This window comes from Mizuhopecten yessoensis, unplaced genomic scaffold, assembly GCF_002113885.1.
Source record: "Mizuhopecten yessoensis strain PY_sf001 unplaced genomic scaffold, ASM211388v2 scaffold11137, whole genome shotgun sequence".
NCBI lineage: Eukaryota > Metazoa > Mollusca > Bivalvia > Pectinida > Pectinidae > Mizuhopecten > Mizuhopecten yessoensis.
Genome location: NW_018408898.1, coordinates 198,767 through 221,544, shown reverse-complemented (window position 1 = coordinate 221,544; position 22,778 = coordinate 198,767). Strand labels below are relative to the sequence as shown.

Sequence of the window (22,778 nt, the reverse complement as noted above, 5' to 3'; positions counted from 1 at the left end):
ACCAAATATGATACACTATTAAGTTTCCACAAGAACCACATTAAAAATATGGATTGAATAATAATGACTGTTGTTATAATCTCTTAAAAACTAAAATAAATACTGCGAAAAGAATGATCCTGAGTTACTGATTGCATTAGTGACACTCTACTTTAATTTATATGTGTGAAAGACAGAATCAATAAAGGTATCATGAAATGTACTACCTAACCAGCTGGGCCAGACAATAAGGGCAATTCACAAATCTGAAACAGGTGAAATCTCAAGATGAACTATGTGGTTTTAAAAACTGCTAACCCAATTATACTGACAAATCAAAATTTGATATTACTAAATCTTTCTGGTATGTTGAATACTATTGGGTTAGTGGAACTTGTACAGTAACTAGTAAAATTGGGAACGATGTACTAGCTCCACTCACTAGTGGTTCTTATAATTAACTTCTAGCCCTGTTACTGGGGTTGATATCTAATATCTTGCGTTCAGTTCAGTTCATGACAAAATGACTAGTAAGAGAGAAAAATAATCAATCACCTATAGCTAACACCTAGGTATAATGTAGACAGCGATTCGGAATGAGATCAACAGCGATATAACTATAACAGCCATTCTGGTAAGACTAGTGTTGTCTTTATAACTCATTGAAGCCTTGTTCTGGAATACCAAAATCTTAACCCTGGGTTAATATTTCTCTGTTTATATCATAAATCTTTCACAAATTCTATTCCAAATGTCCCACAAGGGGTGCAACAACTTCAGGTGTGGTAAAATTGTTACACTAAAGACACTGTATTTCATTCAATGGTTCAATCATTTAAGACACAATATCTACTCTTTAATGTGAACGTCTCTTTAATGTGCACGTATGAAAAATTTAACTTTCATGTATATCAAATATAAGCAAGGTAGGATTACTTATATTTTACAGTAGAATCAACACTACACACATATACTGGTCTCATTTAGTCACGCCTTGTGTCACGTAATCAACACTACACACAAATACTAGTCTCATTTAGTCACGCGTTGTGTTATGTAATCAACACTACACACAGATACTGGTCTCATTTAGTCACGCCTTGTGTCACGTAATCAACACTACACACAAATACTGGTCTCATTTAGTCACGCATTGTGTCATGTAATCAACACTACACACAAATACTGGTCTCATTTAGTTAAGCCTTGTGTCACGTAATCAACACTACACACATATACTAGTCTCATTTAGTCACGCCTTGTGTCACGTAATCAACACTACACACAAATACTGGTCTCATTTAATTAGTCAAGCCTTGTGTCATGTAATCAACAAGTCTACATACCTTATATTCTACAGTAGAATCAACACTACACGCAAACACTAGTCTCATTTAATTAGTCAAGCCTTGTGTCACGTAATCAACAAGTCTACATACCTTATATTCTACAGTAGAATCAACACTACACACAAATACTAGTCTCATTTAATTAGTCAAGCCTTGTGTCACGTAATCAACAAGTCTACATACCTTATATATATTCTACAGTAGAATCAACACTACACACAAACACTAGTCTCATTTAGTCACGCCTTGTGTCACGTAATCAACAAGTCTACATACCTGGTCCACAAACATGATGTTTGTAAAGCCGTCCTTCTCCACCCTTTCCTTAACAAAGTTTGTGAAGTTGGGATTGAATTCCAGCAATGATGATGCTTTTCTCTTGAAGGTCCTTTTCACTTGTCCCCCAGCAACATGCATGGTCACATATTTCCTGATCTGGTAGTCATCATCCTACAACATGAAGCAGAATTCCATGTCCTGAACAGGAATATAACGATACTACCGGTAACTTAATCATCCTAATATGCAAGAACCACATTCATACCTACCTAAGGTAATCAACTATATCTTTTTTTTTGCTTTAAACCTCGGAATATAACTGTGTATATGTCTATCACCATATGATACATTGTACCACGTAATTAATTACAGAACTTTCTAATACTTCAGGTATATATACTTGATGTATTGACTAATATTTTCAAAATATACCTTTTGAATGATGTTTTTTATTATAGAGAATAGCTTCTCTTGGTCTATGTCTTCAAAGCAGGTTGCAATGTCCACTTTGACAAAGTACAGTTGCTTAATATCTGATCTGGAAAAAACAACATGAAAACAGTTTAAAAAGAGAGTATGCTTAGCGTAAGGTAAAAGGATCATAAATAGCTGCATCACAATGCCTGATCATCTGAATCCTTGTCACTTGTTAACCAAAAACACAATCATCTCAAACATCCTGATGATTGAGTCATAGCTGCATCACAGTGCCTGATCATCTGAATACTTGTAATCCACAAACGTCTAGCTGAAACATTCTGATGATCGTACGATAGATACAAAATAAGCTCTTATAATTATTTCCAATTTTTTGGTTAAAGAAAATCAGGACACAACCATACACTTTATGATGTATCTAATGTACGGTGATAAACAGGAATTGAATTACATTGACCTTTCCTGTCCTCGTTGTTGATATGGTGAGACAAACTGTTTCCATAGGGGGTAGACTTTGTCCAGTCCAAATATGGCAGACCCTACCAACACAGGGTCCTTCTCCTGTAAAGTGGAAAAAACAAGCTGGAAACATTCTTCCAATAAGGGAAAACATTGAGGGCAATCCATCCTCCCCTACAGTACATCTGGACAAACCAAGGTACATTGTATCAACAAGAGCATTCCGTGATTTTGATCCTGACTTTTTGCAACCATAGCAAAATATTCTAATGCTTATAATTTAGTTTCAGAATGTTCTTTCCAACAGAATTTTCTTTGGATAGTGCAGGTTGTATTAAGAGTTGTGTTAATTCAATATTTCTCCTAATTTTGGGGTGTTCAGGTGGGGCAGTGGAAAGTGATACCTCAATATTTATTAAGAGGTATTGGGTCACTTACTCGACCACTTGGATTTCTCCAGGTAGTACTCAAATTTCTTTACACCTGAAGACTTTCTAATTTCCATCCAGGCCAACAAAAAATATCAATATAAGGTGAATAAACCTGTTTTGTGATTGTTGTGTAGTAAATAATGTTTATATTTGTATATGCCTCTCAATCAAGCACCTTTTCGAAAAGATTTGAAATGCATTAAAATCAAAAATGAAACAAAATGAATCCAAACATTTACTTGGCAACAAACTTTGGCACTTTACCTTGTGATAGCTCAGTATGTTTAACAAGTTCAGCCTTTACCTTAAGCTTGTGATAGCTCAGTATGTTTAACAAGTTCAGCCTTTACCTTGTGATAGCTCAGTATGTTTAACAAGTTCAGCAGCTGTTTGTTGATCGGGATAGTCTGTAATTTAAAGAAGAAGAAAAAGAATTAATGTTCAATCTTCAAGTTTCTTATACATTCTGTAGAGTACTTTTATTTCCTACAAGCTTAAAATTAACTTCCCAAGCTCACCTATCCTTACTTTTTACGAGGACATCATTTATTTGAGTTTCCTTTAATCAGTCTTTATTTTGCAATTGATGCTTCAGACAAAAATAAGTACAACCCAAATAGGATTTAGAGGAGAGTTAACATTTTAACTGATATTTACAGAACTGACCTGTTTACAGCCAGGCGGAGGTCTTCTCCCTAGGTTGACAATAGGTCTAAGAGATTTCATCTTCGGGAGGAAACGCAGGTTTGAAACACCAAGGGTGTCACCCTCTGCCAACTGCTTCAAAGCCTCTGTCTGGTCATAACACAAAAAGAAATTGCGTTTAATGTTGTATGTTTATTAACAGTCCATATAAAAGCAAACATGTCCCTAGGCCTCATGATCAGATCTTCATGTGGCATCTAATTAAATTCTGTTCCTCTTACCCTGTTCTTGAGTGTAGATAAATATTACATGTAAACCAGACAGGGATTTATGTATTTCTGACAGTGCTTGTAAAACCTTACCTGATTCACCTGCCTGGTTTAACGATAAGCACAGAACTACTTTTTAGTCGAGGGGTGTTATTTGTGTTTTGTTAACACCTCTCCTGCTTTCTGAGGTGAATGTACAATTTGAAATAGACGTTTTTAACAGACAATAGTGGAGAAAAAGGAAAACATTATTGGTGATTACTTTTGCTTTTTTCAAGGGCAATTTTATCATTTGTCTTATGTACGTCACACAAGTGTTGTTTTCCCTTTTTAAAACAAATTCATCCACACTACATCTTACACACTGACTACAGTAAATTAAAACAGCTGACTTTGATAGTTTTAGGGGGTAAATCATAAGTAACAGAATCCAACCCTACAGTGAAGTATAGATTAGGTCATTAAGACCCTCAGGGTTAAATAGTGACCAGAGACCATTGCATCAAGCCCTGGATCTCTGTTCAATAACTGTATTTTATCCGTTGGGTTTGAATGTACAAAATCTGGGAGTAACAGATTGGACTATCCGAGTCAGTTGAGAAGTATGCAGGCAAATAAGAATGTCATTACTCGTATATAACTGATCTTACCTTAGGCACCGGCAGCATCATCTTCTTGTTCAACAATGCTGAAAAACATACTTTGTAAATAATTATTTCTTGATGTTATAACTTCAACTTAACTTCAAGATTATTATTTCAGATATGATTCTATTTCAAATGAAATGTCCTTTCTTCTATATATTGGAATCAAAGTTAACACAAATATCACTAAAATTTCATCATTTAAAACATTAAATGAAAAGAATAAATTACAAAAAGTCGGTACAATACAACAAATCAGTTACTCTACTTGTTCTATTTGTGATTTAAATTTAAAAGTTTCAATACTGATGTTCGAGTTTCAAATCAAATGATCATAATACCTTATATCTGATCTCAAAAGATAAAGAAAAATAAAAAAATAAAAAAGGTTTTACAGTGTGGTTTGACTGTCAATTAATTATTCAAGTCAACATTAAACAAGAAGTTATTGCAATGGGGGACCATTACATAGGTTCCCCAAACTGCCCCCATAGTCACAAAGATGCACCATAAAAGGACCGCAATGCCATAAAACACCTACATACTAATACACTTACAATATACATACTAAATTTGAGTGAAATCGAACAATTTATAAATTTCGACCAATCAGAAGCCTCCGTGTGGTTGCTATGGTAATGAAACCTATGCTGTTGAATTTGCAGTTCCCTAATACCCCTACATAGCAATTTTCATTTAAATCAAACAATATCTTAATTTCCACCAATCAGAAGCCTCAATGTGCACATGGTTGCGCTATATGGTTGCTATGACAACAAATACATATACGGTTGAATTCGCAGTCCCCTAATACCCCTATATATCAATGTTCCTAAAAATCGAAACAATATCTAAATTTTGACCAAACAGAGGCCTCCGTGTCGTTTTTATGTGGTTGCTTTTGTCAACGTAACCTATGCGGTTGAATACGCAGTCCCCAAATACCCCATCATAGCAATTTTCATAAATATCGAACAATATCTAAATTTCGACCAATCAGAAGCCTCCGGGCCGTGTGGTTGCTATGGAAACAATCTGAAAATAAAGACTTGAATGCACAACTACATAAGAAATGGAGTAAACACAATATGTCCCCCCACTTCGTTTGGGGGACATAATTATAGTGTTTATATGCAATAATTTTCACAAGCTCATTGTTATAGTGTCATAATATGTGTAATAAAAAGATTACTGTACTGTTCAGGCCTCGCATGTGGAGTCGTAACCAGTCTCTCTTTCTGAAGTAAAGTAACTGGTTGCGGTGATGTGCCGTCTCGGTTATATATAGGAATGACTGAAATTTAAACAAGGGTTTCAAGATACTTAACATAACCTAAATATTCACTGAATAAAATCCCATAAAGCTGGACCAATATTAGACCTTCAAAAATTAATGGAACATAATTATCTTTTAAAGCAACAATGCAAAAGATTATAAAAATATCTGGGACTTTTTTGGTGTGTAATTAATGAGAATCCCACAAAATGTAAACAGCAACAGACGTTTCTACCCTGACCATATATTAGATGAGCCTGTTCTACTACAATACATACAGTGCGAGTGTATGTATGTTTCCATTTCCTTAAATGGAGAGGAAAATAAGGACAAATAAAGTATGTCAAATAAAGTATGTCAAATCTTTCAAGAGTACGACTATTGACACATGACGCCAGTAAAACCCTTAGGTTGGATCTACTGCTACCTTTGCTTCAATATTCACTTTCTAACTAAAAACAATTTGAGTTTTGCAACCAATTTTTTTTCTTCATTTCTTCATTTCAAAATTGAATTTCAGTATTTTTTCGTTTAGTCAAAAGTCTCATCATTTACCACAACACCATGTTTTATAAGACAATGTTCAACATAGGTATGTACCTTAAGCAGCACCATGATGTAGTCCTTGAAAATCCAGTAGACAACCTGTGATAGAAGGTGAATCTGCTCAGGTCTGGACACAATATCAGCCAGCCATGGAACTCTCTCCACCTGGGAATGAAACATGTCTTTAGACTATGTGGAATCAATACAATTTTACAAGTTTACTAAAATATTAAACAAGAGGCCCAGTGATATAGCAGCATGCCTCGTATAGGTCACTTTCCTTATCTGAACCTCAGCCCTTCGGGGAGTAAAATTCTTCCTTTATACTCTTTTTTCTGCATTGAATTAATGTATCCTGAATAAAATTTAAAAGTCTTGAAATATATTTTTCTCTGACTAGTGTCTAAGAAATAAGTTTTTCCATCCATATTAAAAACCTACCTTCATCTTCTCCACATTCAGCTCTGCCATGGAAAATTTGTCATATTTGCCAAGTTTTAGGAACAGTTTCAAACCTGAAGTATGTCAAGGTCAAATCATTCAAATTAAAACTGTGTCAGCTACATCATTATGGTGCAATGTACAGCTACTGATAATTTTATAAATATACATGAAACCTAATTTATGTCTAAAAACATGTCAAAGTATATGTTTCCTTTTATACAATGTAAAATCAGAATGTTTCTGATAAATGTCAATTCAGTTAGCCCTCAGCAATCTGTAATTCAATTATATATGTGGCAAAGTCACTTTTTGGATATCATTTTTAAGAACATGTTATAATTGTCAATCTGCATATTCTCTGACAAACAAGATGGCTTAGTTCAAGATGTACAAGTAGGTACAGAAGGGTTTGTTAAGTATGATGTAACGAACCATCACAGAATAATGGGTATTAGTACATGTAGGTGTTAGCCTCGCATCAAAAAATAATGTCAGCATATGGCGGTGGAATAATGGGTAACAGAAGGTGTCAGCCTCGCATCAAAAGAATGATGTCACACAGGGCCAAACAGTTGATCAATTGTCCCTAAGACATAAATGCTCCAGCTCTACAGCAAATAAGTGTCATTGGTTGACAAATTCTATGAATAGTAACAACGACCTTAGCCTTGACCTTAGAACCCTGAACAGGATCTCTTTTGAGGTCTTCTTATACTTGACCTTTGTATGAATAATCTTTTAACCAATAGAAGTCACTAGAGTGATGCTACTGAATTGGTAAATAGACAGGACAGGACAAGATGGGACAGCCATGGGACAAACTATGCACCCCTCTCTCCCCCAATAAAATCGCTGGGCATAAAATGGTTGAATATTTGACATCAATTATAAAACAGTTTTATATCAACAGTAACTTTCCTTGTTGGGTTCCAAAATTTGAACTACACAGTCATGTAGTATAAAATATACTGCATGCTTGATGTAGATGTACAATTAACTGATTAATGTGGTTGATCAATGAGTAACCCAGTTCTATGTCAGATGTCTAAGGATACACTTGTGAAGCATCTTCTTGTTGGCTTTTCCAAGCAGCTCATTTGGTATAACATGGAAAAACACACGTCTCAGAAACATGTATATCTGGAACAGAGGCAATACACATTTATAGAGGTACACAGCAGCATCCCATTCAAAATATATCATTCGGATTATATTGCCACTATTGAAACATATTAATTATTAATTCATATTTCAACAAATATATTTCATATCTAAAACATCTTGTGATGCATTTCACAGAATGAGAATTGTTCTAAAATCAATCTGTTCAGGAAACTAAAGAAAAACAAAACAACAAATTCTGGGAAGGAACCAATTGCAAGGACTTACATGTATCCACTACCGTTTACCAATCAATGTTATTATCCAGGTATTGTAGAATACCTCACCAAGGGAAGTAACTCTAATCTAGAATACTCCCAGATGAATTGAAGATTTTTTTTCAATATTACAGCTTGTGCACATGAAGAGGTACCTTTTACCTATTAATAGCCATAATTCCAACAAGTGATCATCCTATACTGAATCCTTGCAGGGAATTGTGGCCATTGTTTCCAAACAGTACTACTTAATAATAACACTGCCTAGTTGCATAAATTGGGCAGCAGCTCAAGTATCATGATTTTTTTAAATCATTTATAATAATAAAATCTATTGATAACACTGGATGAGATATACGTACGCTATGTACCTCATTTATTCCAAGGTGTTGACTCAGGATCCTTTTGGTAGAAACTTTCTGTGAGCATCTTTTTCCTACTTTTCTTTGATTCATCCAGATAGGCCCCTGTTTTCCTGTGATAACATAGTCACCAAAACTCCAGAACTAAGGCCAGCTTGCAACTATATATGATAGGTCTTTATGACATAAAAAATACCCCCTAAATAAGTTCTCTTACACAAATAACATTCATCCATTAAGCATTACAAATTGAACCTTTGATGCCCACCAATTATTTTCAGCAACTTTGACTTTAATTTTACCTTATTCAAGTAGTAAGGTACTGCAAATGAGCTGTTGGAAATACAAATCCAAAACTAGCAAGACATCTATACAAGATCTATACAAATTCTAACACACACAAACATACACATCCTCACAAACCTGAAGGTATAGAGATCACCTAGTCAAATGCACTTTAGTAAGGCACCGTCCACTTCTCCTGTTTGTGTTTAATATGATACATGAACAAGTTCAACCCCAAAGCATTTAATTTTTAAAGTAAACTGAACTTCATGTAATGCTGCACATTAACTGTATACACCAATTGGCCTCTATTCTTGATAAATCAACAAACACTATGAATACCGTAAGACTGTTTCCTTATCCTCTCTCTTGCTGCAATTATCACTCCTTTTCCCTGTATTCCCATTTTACACTGTTGGTATCGTCCACTACAACTGTAGTTTAATTGTCTCAGGTAGGAACAACTCCTGGAAAATAATTAACAACATGTGACTCATTTTTACACACATATAAGTTTATAAGATTATCAAAGTTCTCTTCCAATTTTCTGGAGTTTTTTATAGCCTGTATTAACTATATGAAGGCTTATACATATATATATATAAACGAACATTTCCATAATTAAAAATAATTGACTTGATTAGAAAATATGGGCATACACAATTTTTTTCCAACAATTGTATTGTTTCAATATGTTTGATATTACACAAGTCTTGAGATATATATTTGATCAACGTATTGAACCTCAGGTATTTGCATTGTTCATTTTGTAGTACATGTGATACATATTTTGTCAGTATAACACTGGGAAAAATGCATTGCATGATCAGTCATCAATTAAAATTCTTTGATATATTATACATGTACTCTTATATTCTTACTTGTGCAACTTGAGCATTTTCTCCAGGGTAGGTAGCACCTTGGTCCTATACAAAACTGTCTGTTGGTCTACCTGGACTTCCTGTGGCCAATATCAAACATTGGAAATACATAATGTTAATTGCAATTTTCAATTAGAATTTGTTTTTTCATTCGGCAGAAGTAATTAAACAGGTTAAATGTTCAAAACTGATGCAAGCACACCCACTTTAATACCATGTATTGTAGTTCAATAGGAATACCAACAAATATTAAGTTATTGTCCTTTAAAAAGCTTAAAAAGAATAAAAATAACTAATTCATGTTTAAAATTTTACATATTTTCAGGGCCTACTCCTTTAAATTACCTTGAATATTTCCTGAAAGAGCTCCCCAGCACCGTTTTCATCTTGTGCCAGCCTATTCAAAATGTCTGCAAATGCACAAAAAATAATAAAAACACTTAAACTTACTGCACAAAAATAATAAAAACACTTAAACTTACTGGTAATGATCTACCACTTATCAGATTCTAATAAAGTATTTATTGTTTTCTGCCAGATGGAGCAAGGTAAAGAAACAAGAGGCCCATGGGCCTTAACGGTCACCTGAGTTATGTAAAAACTGATGTTATCGATATTGCCAAATGAACAATAAATCATTTTGTAGGTAACTTGAACTATACATGTAATGCAAAAGTAGTGTGAAAGATGTACTATGTACAAATAGTGGTTCTGTCAGTCAGCTGAATTATGGTAAAGCACCTTAAGACCCTTCCATCTATGAAGAGTATTTGATTCTACCATATATCTGGATCTTGAGGAGAAGATATTTGAAATTTTAGTCAATTTGACCCTTTTTGGCCACGCCCCTCAGGCTCCACGGGGCTGGGGACCATATAATTCACAATTAAACTATAGTAAAGTTTACCCCTCCCCAGGGGGAAACATGAGACCCCAGGGTCATGAAATTCACAATTTTGGTTAAGCACCTTAAGACCCTAGCTTACATCTATGAAGAGTATTTGATTCTACCATATCTTGGTCTTGAGAAGAAAATTTTTGAAATTTCAGTCAATTCAACCCTTTTTGGCCCCACCCTTCAACCCCGGGGGGTCAGTCAGAGCTGATTTTGTGCAAATCATCAAACTGCTATCCAATACTGATAATGCTAACCAAGTTTGAATTGTATGGAATGAAAAGTTTCTGCAAAATTTCATTGAAATTGGTTCAGGGTTTTTTGAGAAGAAGTCGAAAATGTAAATTGTTTACGGACGCACGATGGATGGCGCATGCCGGATGACGCTAGACAAAAGGCGATCGCAATAGGTCACTTGAGACTTTTGACCTAAAAATGTGCATGTTCATTTCTAGTGACTCATTTGAAGCTTGGATAAAGCTGAAATCAGTACCAATAAAGAGACTAGTTCTCACAATATTGTATATTGAACTATCTATAATCTGTACCAGTGAAATGCAACATAGTTTCACACAGTACCAAGCTTTTCTATTCTTTTTATTTATGTGGAAAAAAAAGTAATTTGAAAAGAGCTGAATTTGTGACTTTAGCATTGCTGGGTATATATACATACGATTGAAGTTTTAACTGGTTGACTAAATATTGCTGAAGTTACTTCCCCAAAGATTACCCTGTATACAGAATTCAATTTTTGATTTTACAGTTTTATTATGCATCTTAATTACTACTGTTATCATTTTGAAATGATTTAATCACAAATGTAATAAAATGTATGCAACATACCAGTTTTGAACCATAATCAGATCTCCAGTAACCTACAGCATTTAATAAACAGGAAATGAACAGTGTGTCGAAATTCTAAATTCTAAATAAATAATTACAGGATTTTGGAATTTGCTCCAAGAGTCCTCGGGAACAGAACATTCTCTTCCTTGGAAAACACCGGTACTGAAAGCTAAAACACAACAGAACATCAGACTGTAAAGTTACTGATATCATCAACAATACTAAAGGCATGCAAAATAAAATGATAAAACAAATTTCAATGGACAGGTTATTTTAATCCAAGCAGTAACAGCTAACTGGTCAACCGTATGAAATACAAGGAAATAACCCAAAACCCTTCACAATATAAACTAAATTTAAATCAAAGGTAATACACAGATGAACATTATAACACTGAGTCTATTATTTCAGGAGATAAAGCTTTTAATACTAGTGGTCAAAACTGCTCCTCAATTACATAAAACAAATCGCTCAGGTTCAAGTGCTGATAAAAGCTTTCATGCTGAAAAACACTACCGATATGGGTAATACAATCTTTGCGTTTCCATTATAATTATGTTCCATCAAAACAGATATTTAGATAGATAAGCCCAGTATCATGATCAACTTACCTACTCGGTCCTTCTGTGGTGATGTCACCTGGACCAGACTCACTGCCACTCACCGGCTCTACTTCACCAACATTGTCCCCAGTTCCACTTACACTTACTGGATTGTCCTGTATTTCATTTCTACGCTGACGCCTCCTGTCAAGTTTCATTTTCCTCTGCATTTTTTTGTTTTCTACATCGGAAAAAATATCAACACAGTTATAACTAAATTCTTACTAAGTTTTTAGTTACAGATTCAATCAATATGTCTGTTGCACACTGTAATATCTGGGATACCACCATAAAAATGCAAGCACTAGTTAGAGATATTTAATGGATCCTGTTAAATACCATATAAATATATAAATACAAGTTTGGCATAATACTAAATATTTTCACAAGTGTGATTAGCAAATCTTGAACTGAAAATCTACAGCTTTGAAGGAATTGGATAGAAAGAACTGTTCTGATTGGTCGATACTAAAAGTAATATCTTCACATGTTCGTATATCTGTTACAAAAAATGGGAAAGTAACAATATTAAAAATTCTCCCCCCCCCCCCCCTGTGTTAGAAATTTCTCTGCACAACCTCACAGTAAGGAAAGATTCTGTTGTTTCTACCCATCACCTGTAAAATCCATATTTGTCCCATGTTAATTGTTAAGCCCTTCACATGAACTTTAGTAGATTGCTATACAGGACAACTGTGTATGTACATCTGTATGTATACTTATAACTGCTGTCAGAATTAATTCACCCCATTATAAAAAACAAGAAAGGCAAAGTTAAATTGTGACAAAAAAAATCCAATTATACAGTAATTTGTTTATAAAATTTACCTCTAGTATGATCTCTTTGCTGTGATGATTCTAATGTGGTAGGTTGTCTCCAGTGAGATACTCCTTCAAATGAAACCTGAGACTTTGATGAACCAAACTGTTGGGGTGGTTCTGAAGCATTTGGATTTCTCCATTGAGGCCTAGGCGAGTGAAACTGTTGGGGTGGTTCTGAAGCATTTGGATTTCTCCATTGAGGCCCAGATGAGTGAAACTGTTGGGGTGGTTCTGAAGCATTTGGATTTCCCAATTGAGGCCTAGGGGAACCAAACTGTTGTGATGGTTCTGAAGCATTAGGATTTCTCCACTGAAACCTAGACGAACTAAACTGATGCGATTGAGGCCTAGATGAAGCAAACTGTTGTGACGGTTCTGCAGTGTAAGGGTGTCTCCACCGAGGCCTTCCTTCAAATGATGGCTGGACAGTGGGTAAACTGGATGAAGTTTTATATTCTTCGTTTGTTGCTGTTTGTTTCTGCCTCTTCCATCTAGAACTAGAAGCTTCACCGTCATGTTGGCCCTCATTGTCCTGCTGACTGTAGCTGCTGTCACTGATACCCCAACGTGTAGCATAATCCTCCGCCAAACCGGTACTTTTTGCCAGTCTCCTTTCAAACCTCTGCATCTTCCGCCGTTCTTTTTTTGAGCCGCCAAATGAATTCCTTATTTGACCCTGACTGCCACCAGCTTCCTGTTCTCCACTTTGAATCTTCTGCATCCAAGCATAAGCCTTTTTTTCCCTACTCTGCTGCCGTTGTCTTTTTCTTTTATCTTTCTTGCTGACTTTAGGCCTGAGCCATCTTTCATTATCACACTCTTTGTTTTCATTAAAATCTTCCTCCTGGTTTCCATCATCTTCTTCATTGACATCAAAATCAACCACCTGCTTTCCATCAAAATCACCATCCCAATTTCCATAACCCTCCTGCTTCATATCAAAATCATCTTGTTTGAACACTTGACTTGTAGCATTTGCTCCCCGTTCTATTTTATTCTCCTCCAAACATTTCTCCTCTCTATCTTTTACATCACTGGTTGAATCCATGGCCTCATTTTTCTGGTGATTCTGCTTCTTTCTTCGGGGAAAATCTTTTGGGAACCCTTGATCCCTGGCATAGGTCTTTGCCTTGGCTTTCAGATCCTCCAAGTCCTTTGCAATGCAGGATTTGAGTGTTTGAGTGGAATCGGTTTCCATACTCAAATGTTTGACTAAAGGTGCACAGTGTTTTCTCTTGGATCTTTTTACAGAGAGAACTTTTTGAGGACACTTGACCGAGAGGCTAGGTTTCCACAGCTCAAAAACAGGTCTACCTGAAACAAATGTCTCTAAGTGATCATTAAAGGCCAGGAAGTAAAAGTGTATTAAAAATATTCAACTAAAATATGTTAAAAGCTACACCTTTTTTTTTACTATAGTCATGACTTCAGTCGTTGTTCGCTAAGATATACATTTTTTTTTCTGCATCCATGGACTTTCTCGTGATAGAATCAAAGTCCCTCTATACACACCATCTTGTGAATGACACAAATTTACTGGAGGCAAGAAAATTGATTGGCTTTTATCTCAAGGGAATAGCAATGGTACCACTGTCTTCAACAAATAAGCAAATACCAAATATATTGAATCTTAGTCTCGTAGTTCACCAAAAGAAGTCCTTTGATATTTTTAACATATTTGACTCTTTACCTTGAAAATTGGTTGTGGTGATCATTTATCTGATGAAACTTGGTATAGTCTTAACCCAAGCATTTTACCATTAAAACATTACCATGACTCTACACCTTGTGGATTTTAAGAAAAAAATATTCAGGAAATCAAGAGAGTTTTTAAAATATCATTCCAAAATATTGTTTGCCAGATGACATTTTTGGCCATGTCAGCTCAATTTAGCGTAAATAAACACACTGCCCACCTCTAGTTTTCCTGTTCAACTTCCTGTCTGTCATAGTGAATTTTCTAATATATTGAATACACAAGTTAATATTAATGAAAATGACCGATAGGTAATACTGTACACATACATAACAGAGAAATTCTAGAAACAGCCCCAATTGATCATTCAAACTCTGAAGGTTTTGCTTTCAATATACATTATCTTCTCTACATCCTTCAAATATTTCACCACAAAATTAAAGGCTCTATGTGAGGATAATAAAAGCTGACTTGATCTGATGTCTTTGATGAAGAACAAAGGGATCAGCAGCCGTGTAACAGTTAACTTGACAGGCTCTGAAGTTGGCTGTAGCTCCTCTGGGATCCTTTACCTTCACATGACAGGTATCAGCCTAGCTAGCAATTGGTCAGTTTGTTACCTACAGGTATCAGCCTAGCTAGCAATTGGTCAGCTTGTTACCTGAAACCAATCAAATAGCTTTCAGAACGCCTTTGATTTTGTTATGTCATTTTCCAAGGAGGCAGAGATGATACATGTATGTGCATTAATTGCAAATGCAAGCCTTGGATTTTGAGGATGCTGACTGATATAAATTGCCCCTGTCCCAAATAATGTACATCCTGGATTGTTATTAATATCGAAACCTGTTTCATCAAGTAATTACCTGTTAACTGGACATAGTTAGATGGTGGTACAAACGTGAAGATAGAAGTAGTCTCCAAAAGATATTCCATCATTGTATCCCCAATCCTGTAAGGACACATTTCTTATCAATTTTTACTTCCATTATAATTAATCAAAGTGAATCTTACTAAAGCTGTATGTTTCTATCCCAGTGGCATCCAATGAATATCCACAAAAGACATGGTTATTTCCTAAATTCATAAAAAATTAGCATGCTTACTTGAACTTTGAACTAAATGAAAACATCAAGAATCAATCTGAGTTTGCCAACACACAGCTACCAAAACATTTCATAAAGAATTGTTTTAAAATGAATATGTTGACATATGTAATTAAATCAACGGACTATTTGAAAACTTGTGTTTGAATAAAATAAGACCCATATGAAGTAATAAACACAGAGCCACAATTTTGCACACAGTGGACACAAGACCTGATCTGAGAATGTGACTTTGTGCATTCCCAAACTAAGTAAGGACAATAAGTTTTGTGAATGTCTGAAAAATATCATCTTCAAAATCCAGATGTTCCGCTTTCAATACACATTTCTTGTCTACACTCCTGGAATATGCCCTGATAAAAATTGAAGGCCCTGAACGTGCCATGATGCGTGTAAACATGAATAGAACCATGCAGCAACAAAAAAAAGAGTGGGGGAATAACAGGGAATTAAAAAGGAAGGGCGATAACTCTGCACATAAGGGGAATAACTCTTCCTTCTGGACAAAAACCTGAATTATGTATGTTATACTCTGCCTCCCTAACATACATAAACATAGAAAGGATGGTGAATACAGTTAAAATAACAAGGAATTTAAACTGTATACAAACTTTGGTATAAAAAATTAAAGCTCCATAATTTTTCTAAAACTAAGTGACAGAAATTCTTTCGAGATATATTTTAAACAAATATTTGTTAAGCGAGAGTGACAAGAAGGAAAAGTTAATGAACAGATGCTGCAGGGTATACCAAACATGTTGTCAGCAAATATTAAATACAACTGATGTGACAGCACTTATCAACTCGTCCAAAATGATTCATTTGATCCTTATGATCTTGAAAGTGGAGTTGCAGGCCTTCATACTAACGACAGCATACTTTAAGGCATGCTGTTCTGTTAGAGGAATGTGAAGATATTCACTTGAGCATGATACTGGAAAAATATCAAGATCCTCAGCATCTCAGTTATTAAAAAAACCATCTGAGGATTTGTATATATTTGACATCAATGACTTTGTTGTGTATGTTCCTCTTAATGTTATCTACATCAACATTCCTACATTAAATGTAAAAGCACAAACAGCTGCAGAATGATTGTAATACTATAAGATGATCTTTGTCTCAAAGCAATCCCATGATTTTCTTATACCCAGGTATGACAGCCTACCTTGACAAGACTTTCTTCCACTCGGGGAAGTGAAGTCTGTTGACTGCACTGTTTGGATGGCGATACTCCACTCTAGCAACATTGGACATGTACGCATCTGGGTCATCAGACACCTGTTAACAAGAAACACTACATTACAATGTAGACAAAAGTATCATTTAACTTTAGGCAATTCCAGATAAAAATATATGGGGTTCAGAGATGCATCAGAGATGCATCAGAGATGCACTTACAATTATGATGATATGGGTGATGGCACAGGAGTACTAGTGTGTCACATATCCCCAACTCCACGATCTGTATATATGTATTATGTATCACAAGTCTATGCAGAATGTATATGGGGTTTGGGATCTGTGAAACCCCCTAAGGGTGATTGGGTATTGAAGAATCATTAAATTGTTTTTATAGTGGGCACAAGGAAAATATAGTGGATAAAAAAACCTTAAATACTTCATTATGTATAAGCAAATTAAATATCTTATGAATCTGAGGTAAATAACTGTCGACAATACAGTGGCGAATAGATAGTTTATCTGAACAATAAAGTGTGTGTTTTCCTCCTTAAGGGTCCCTGTCCCACTGCAATGTGTAAAGTAAACAGTAACCTCCCGTTAATTTTCGTTTGGATATAACTGTAGCACAGTTGGGCAAGAACACTTCTGTTGACCAGGTAGCTCAATTGGTCAGAGTGATCATTTTTCCACTCATAACAATAATGTTCATTATATTTTTATTTTTTTCCATCTTTATTATTTCTCATAAAAGTCCCGCAAGGTATGGTTTTTCTTTCATAAATGACTTATCAAAGCTATAATCATGCCAGGAAAACAGTTTCCAACACCAAGTTACAGTTTTTGGTAGCGGTACAGGGATCCTTAATGCATCACAGCTAGACTTTGTGTATGTACAGTAACTTGTCCAGCTATCAGTCTCTATGCTCACCACTTACATGTACATTTATATCTATATATGTTTGAGCTCTGTTTTCAATATAAACACTAGAATTTATGCAATTCAAACGCTTTGAAGAGCTGATTATGCAATATAAGAGTTTCATTGACATAAGGGTTCCTTCTCTTAATTTGATTATAAAATTTTGACAGATACATAGTAATAATATGCATGGGCATGAACACCATACACTTAATTTTATATCAAGCTGAACTGAATAGCATATGCAAATTCTAGCCATGTAGAGCTACATCAATTAGAAAAGGAATGAAATACTTACCTGTCCAAAACCCAGTGAAAGGACATTCTGGCCACTTCCTTCCCTCCTGTTGAGTCTCTGAATACACATACAAGCAGTACTAGTGATATATGGGAAATCTGATTTGTACAATGAATGGCCTACTCTAATAATAGTATTCTGGCTTTGTTTCAGATAAAAGACTAGGTTGGATAGAACTTTTGAAGCTGTAATGGCTGATCTACGGTTTATGAGGGCAGTATACCCACAAAAATCTAGGAAAAGTTTACAATAGGTCCATAATGTCCAAAATGACATCATCCAAGATTCACACCATGAAACATTTTTACCACTCATGTGTATGTTTGTTTCTATTCGCGATCTTTGCTCAAATTCATTGCACACATGTACTTTTTATCAGAAGACAGTATATTCAGTAAAAGACATACCTCTATGACTCTCATGATTATCTCCCTTTGGTGAGAGTTCTGACTGAGGGTTGGTGTGACTGATAAACGCTTGGCTCCCCGAGGTATTGCCACCATTGTTGTGTCAAGGAATCTTGTAAAACTGTAATAAATAGCACAGGTCATGTTTTGATTGGAAACATTTACACATATAATTAAGGATTATCTCCCTTACATCACTGCCTGATGCAATTTACTATGATTGCTAAATTTGAATTTATTGTTTTTCACATGTGTTTTAGTTCTCTTCACTAGAGTTATAGATTGTGATGCCACTACAGATTGAAGTATTTCTCAAATCATCCAGCTTTATATAGCTGATAACAATTCTATTAAAGCCAGTGTTGTAGAAAGCAAATCAATTTGTGTCTGTTGTTTTTCACAGGTGCGCTAATTCTATCCACTTGAGTTATAAATTGTGAAACCACTAGAAAGACTATGATAGTGCTCAAATACAAGCTGATAACATTATTTTATTACAACTGATGTTACACAAAACAAATCAAGTGATCCTGTGCTCACTCTAGACCAAAAAATATTGCACCTTTTTTATTTTAGCAAATAGTGATTGGTTTTAGCAACTTTTACTTATTGGTTTGGATGTCCAAAATAGACGTTACAATAGCAGTTTGATATTTAAATTAAGTTGTCTTTTACATGATAGTCAAAATGTTGAATTAAAATGTTTTAAAGGAATGTCATTCTATTTTCAGCATTAGTAAATAAAATAAATAAATAGTGAAACTGGACACCTCTATGTAATGGCTTTTGACTAAATTCTGACTAAATTAAGGACAGTCAGTCAATGTATCGTAGTGTACAGCTACATGTATATAAGAATCAGACATAAGGAAGTGAGCAAAATGTCACATGAATATTGTATTCAATGAAAACAGTTTCAAATTCCAATTCTCAAATTTTCATACCTTCTCTAAGTGTTTTAATTATGTCCGAGTTAACCAAAATCAATGGTCAAATAAAATTATGTATTAATGCACATGATTATATATTTTTAATTTTCATCAAAAAATGAAATAAAAACTGACAAGTAAAAATAAAAATAAATAAAATCCTCTTTTTCACCACAAACTTTACGTTCTCCTTGACAGTGTTCCTTTTTTTTTTTTTATCTTTAGTCGTTAGTACAATGAAGGAAACAAATTATTTGGCTAGTAGAACTATTTAACAAACACATATTTTTCACTGTAACAGGAGTAAATAATTGCCATTTCCAATAAATGAAATAGTATCTAATTATTGATGGAACAGGTTGAAATGAGTTGAGAATGGTCTTCTTTTAAAAATCGCCAATGTCAATATATTATGATCTTTTAATTCATGTGACAAGAGGAGCTCCAGCGGATGGTGCATGACACAATATTTATATTTTATATTCGTCCGGACGTTACAATCAGGAACATTCATAATGTTGTTTTAATACGATTAAGATCGGGACAAGTATAATCATGATAGTCCTAAATTGCAACAACTCAATAACTTGTTTATAAGTGGTCATTTCATCACGTGTCTTGTCTACAGTGCAAATATGAGATAAAATATCATTTAAATAAAGTTGTTCCTTTGGAATGACGGATGAAACCATTCAACTTCCACTTTCGGTTTTAAGCGCTTCGATTGTCTCGGTCACATATGTTTGCATCGGAAAGGGTTATTCGTACTAGTAACTCAAGCGTTTTGCTGACTGAATCAAAAGTCACATTCTGGTTGATATGCTACTTTTGTTCATTTTCTGTCGATATTGATGTTATAAGACAACGCAGATGCATAATATTTAGGCCTAGTGATTTATCCAGGGCAAAAGGCTTTCGCAAATATAGCAAAAGGGGTTTATTTTATTTATGCAAATAAGGATTTCATTTTGTTAATAACGAAAAATAATAACGAAAAAAACCAATGACTGCAATAATTATGAAGTTCTCTTTTTTCTCCAAATATACATTTATCAAAGGTTCAATCAGACTATTAGAAGATGTTCAATCCCCCTGGCAACTTACCTGTCCGAGTCACCAGCCTGCCAGATGTTGGCATTAAAGGACTCGATAAGATAATTATCAAACCAGTCTCGGAGAGTGTAGACTTCATGGTAAAGGGTCTTTATTATGTTCATTCTTCAGTTTATATGGAGAATATTTCACTTTCTTTCGACTGCAGTCTGTGGTTGAATTATTTCATCAAACCCTCATGCCATCCATGAGAACATTTCTTCATGGTAAGGACAGGTGCCTGCATAAAGAATGATTATGTACATGAATAGTATTGTTTTGATTATGTTACAACAGTGCCAGTCAACAAACAACTATCAAGTGTAAAATTCTTGAAATAAAATTGTGAAATTATTGGAATTTTAATCTGTAAGATAAATGTCGTTATTTTTTGTTGATGGAAAAAGAATGTAACATTCATCCACAGGATATGAGTTACATATGAGACAGCAGGTGTGTGTTTAGCAGAGAATGGCATCATGGTAACATGTATGTTTACATACACACAAAATTTAACTTTACACACACACAGATTTACTCTGACTGTAGGAAATTGTACAATTTCCTCTGCTGTCAGCTCAATTATAAAAGTTACAATAGTACATATAGTTGGTTAAACATATTAATAACATGATTTCTGAGTATTTTTTGCGAGTCCATTACAGATAGCTGCACAGTTCCATATATAGAGAACAGATGTTCATCAATAAGTAATTATATTACAGTAACATTGTGATTTGAATGAGTGTGGTTCAAAAATAAAAATGTTGGTACGTAAATGGGTGTCTCTTGTATAATTTTCACATACTACATATCACTCTTAAGCAATTTCTTCCATGTCTATAGGTAATTTTGTGGCCACAATTAAATGGCAGAAGATGCGACATATTTTTCCACTAGGATACCTATGCACTCCCCCTGGTTTACCAAACTTTGTGTTTACAACTTGAGATGACTTACACAATACTAATTGCAATAAATGATTATCTAAATTACTGTATGTTTAATTTCTGGCAACAAACACCTACTAGAATCAATTCGTGAACATGAACTTGTGTGCATTTATTCAATTTTATTGGCCCCTGATTGCTTTTGTATCAGTATAAGGGAAATAACGAAACACAACAAGTATATAATCGCACTGTTCTTCCTTCCACTTGTGAGACTGTCCTAAATTTTGTTGTCATCGATACTTTATGGTATGCACATATTTGTTGGTGACAAGTTTTTATAGTTAATAACATATTTCGGTCCAGTACTTATATATAAGAGCTTTATAACAGAAATGCAAAACAAGTTTTTTCCCGGAGATTTGATTTAAAATATCTCTCTCTAAATAGGGATGAGCTGGGTGTTGTCTTGTTATTCTATTCGGTTAAAAGCTCATTAGAGCTTATGTTTGTAGTTTGTAACTATACCGAATTAAAATAAAACTTTCATATTCATATCATACGCTCTCGGCACTCGAAGTTCCAACAATGTTAGGCTAGAGCACAGGGGTTCGTTACAATTGTCTGAAATACACATATATATGCTATGCACTGAAATGGGTTACAGCACAAATAAACAAACAACTGTTTATGTGTGATGTGACCCATATCAGTATAGCATCATTGCTGCATATGAGTATTTCAGACATTTGTAACGAACGTTTGACGGTTTGTTTATCTGTGTATGTTACAAGTGTGCTGTGACCAAATTTTTGACTCTGTGCTATTAACCCTGTGACAGTTTCTTAACTCAATTGCATTAATCTTAAGATATATTAAATGACTAACTTTGCCACTTAAATGTTTGTATGTTAACATGTTAATGATGAACACCTAGACCCACTCTCAAAATCCGATGTCGATGACAGCCGGAAACTGCACATTACTTATAAAATTTGATGCGGCAACCGAACCGGAATCACACAATATCTTACCAGACTTGCATGAAACACGGAATTAGATAAGATCTAATTATATATAAGTCCGTGCTTGAAATAATAATAATAATTTGATTGATTAGGAGCTTAAAGAAACCAAATGTTTTACAATAATATATAAGTATCAGGGAAATAAATAATAAGTTTGAATTATAATAAAGCTAAGATGGGAGTAGTCCGAATTATTCTGACGTTTTATCAACTTTTTTCATATCGGTCTAGATCTGTCGTCGAGTAACGTCAGAACTCCGGCCCTCTATAATATGCGGGAAATAGCGCCCGGAGCGCACTTCAAACTGATATTTTAGAAACAACTCGTCACTCGCACATGGATCGAAAGACATTAATAGGTCACATGTTATAGGTAAAGTGAGGAATGGTAAAGCTC

At 34.7% G+C, this 22,778-nt stretch overlaps 1 protein-coding gene across 5 annotated transcripts in view; it reads right to left on the bottom strand.

Annotated features, from left to right (window-relative positions):
- LOC110466567 (telomerase reverse transcriptase-like) overlaps positions 1 to 22,329 on the bottom strand; it is a 33,908-nt gene extending 11,579 nt beyond the window's left edge. For 2 of the 5 annotated variants that reach the window (XR_002464750.1, XM_021523133.1), the window contains exons 1-23: positions 22,242 to 22,329; positions 20,476 to 20,704; positions 18,443 to 18,563; positions 18,036 to 18,092; positions 16,802 to 16,914; positions 15,394 to 15,479; positions 12,838 to 14,145; positions 12,019 to 12,190; positions 11,503 to 11,576; positions 10,012 to 10,076; positions 9,667 to 9,746; positions 9,128 to 9,252; positions 8,510 to 8,613; positions 7,815 to 7,899; positions 6,757 to 6,830; positions 6,370 to 6,480; positions 5,691 to 5,787; positions 4,500 to 4,537; positions 3,602 to 3,730; positions 3,286 to 3,342; positions 2,503 to 2,606; positions 2,040 to 2,145; positions 1,605 to 1,778 (exon numbers count right to left, since the gene is read on the bottom strand). Coding sequence is in view for 4 of the 5 variants with exons in the window: in XM_021523133.1 (XP_021378808.1) it covers positions 1,605 to 1,778; positions 2,040 to 2,145; positions 2,503 to 2,606; positions 3,286 to 3,342; positions 3,602 to 3,730; positions 4,500 to 4,537; positions 5,691 to 5,787; positions 6,370 to 6,480; positions 6,757 to 6,830; positions 7,815 to 7,899; positions 8,510 to 8,613; positions 9,128 to 9,252; positions 9,667 to 9,746; positions 10,012 to 10,076; positions 11,503 to 11,576; positions 12,019 to 12,190; positions 12,838 to 14,145; positions 15,394 to 15,479; positions 16,802 to 16,914; positions 18,036 to 18,092; positions 18,443 to 18,563; positions 20,476 to 20,588 (3,393 nt within the window). In the remaining variant the exon portion in view is untranslated. Of the gene's footprint in view, positions 1 to 1,604; positions 1,779 to 2,039; positions 2,146 to 2,502; positions 2,607 to 3,285; positions 3,343 to 3,601; positions 3,731 to 4,499; positions 4,538 to 5,690; positions 5,788 to 6,369; positions 6,481 to 6,756; positions 6,831 to 7,814; positions 7,900 to 8,509; positions 8,614 to 9,127; positions 9,253 to 9,666; positions 9,747 to 10,011; positions 10,077 to 11,502; positions 11,577 to 12,018; positions 12,191 to 12,837; positions 14,146 to 15,099; positions 15,173 to 15,393; positions 15,480 to 16,801; positions 16,915 to 18,035; positions 18,093 to 18,442; positions 18,564 to 20,475; positions 20,705 to 22,241 lie in introns of those variants that run through there. The other 3 variants (XM_021523134.1, XM_021523135.1, XM_021523137.1) reach the window with 3 other exon arrangements.
- Between the last annotated feature and the right edge of the window lie 449 nt (positions 22,330 to 22,778).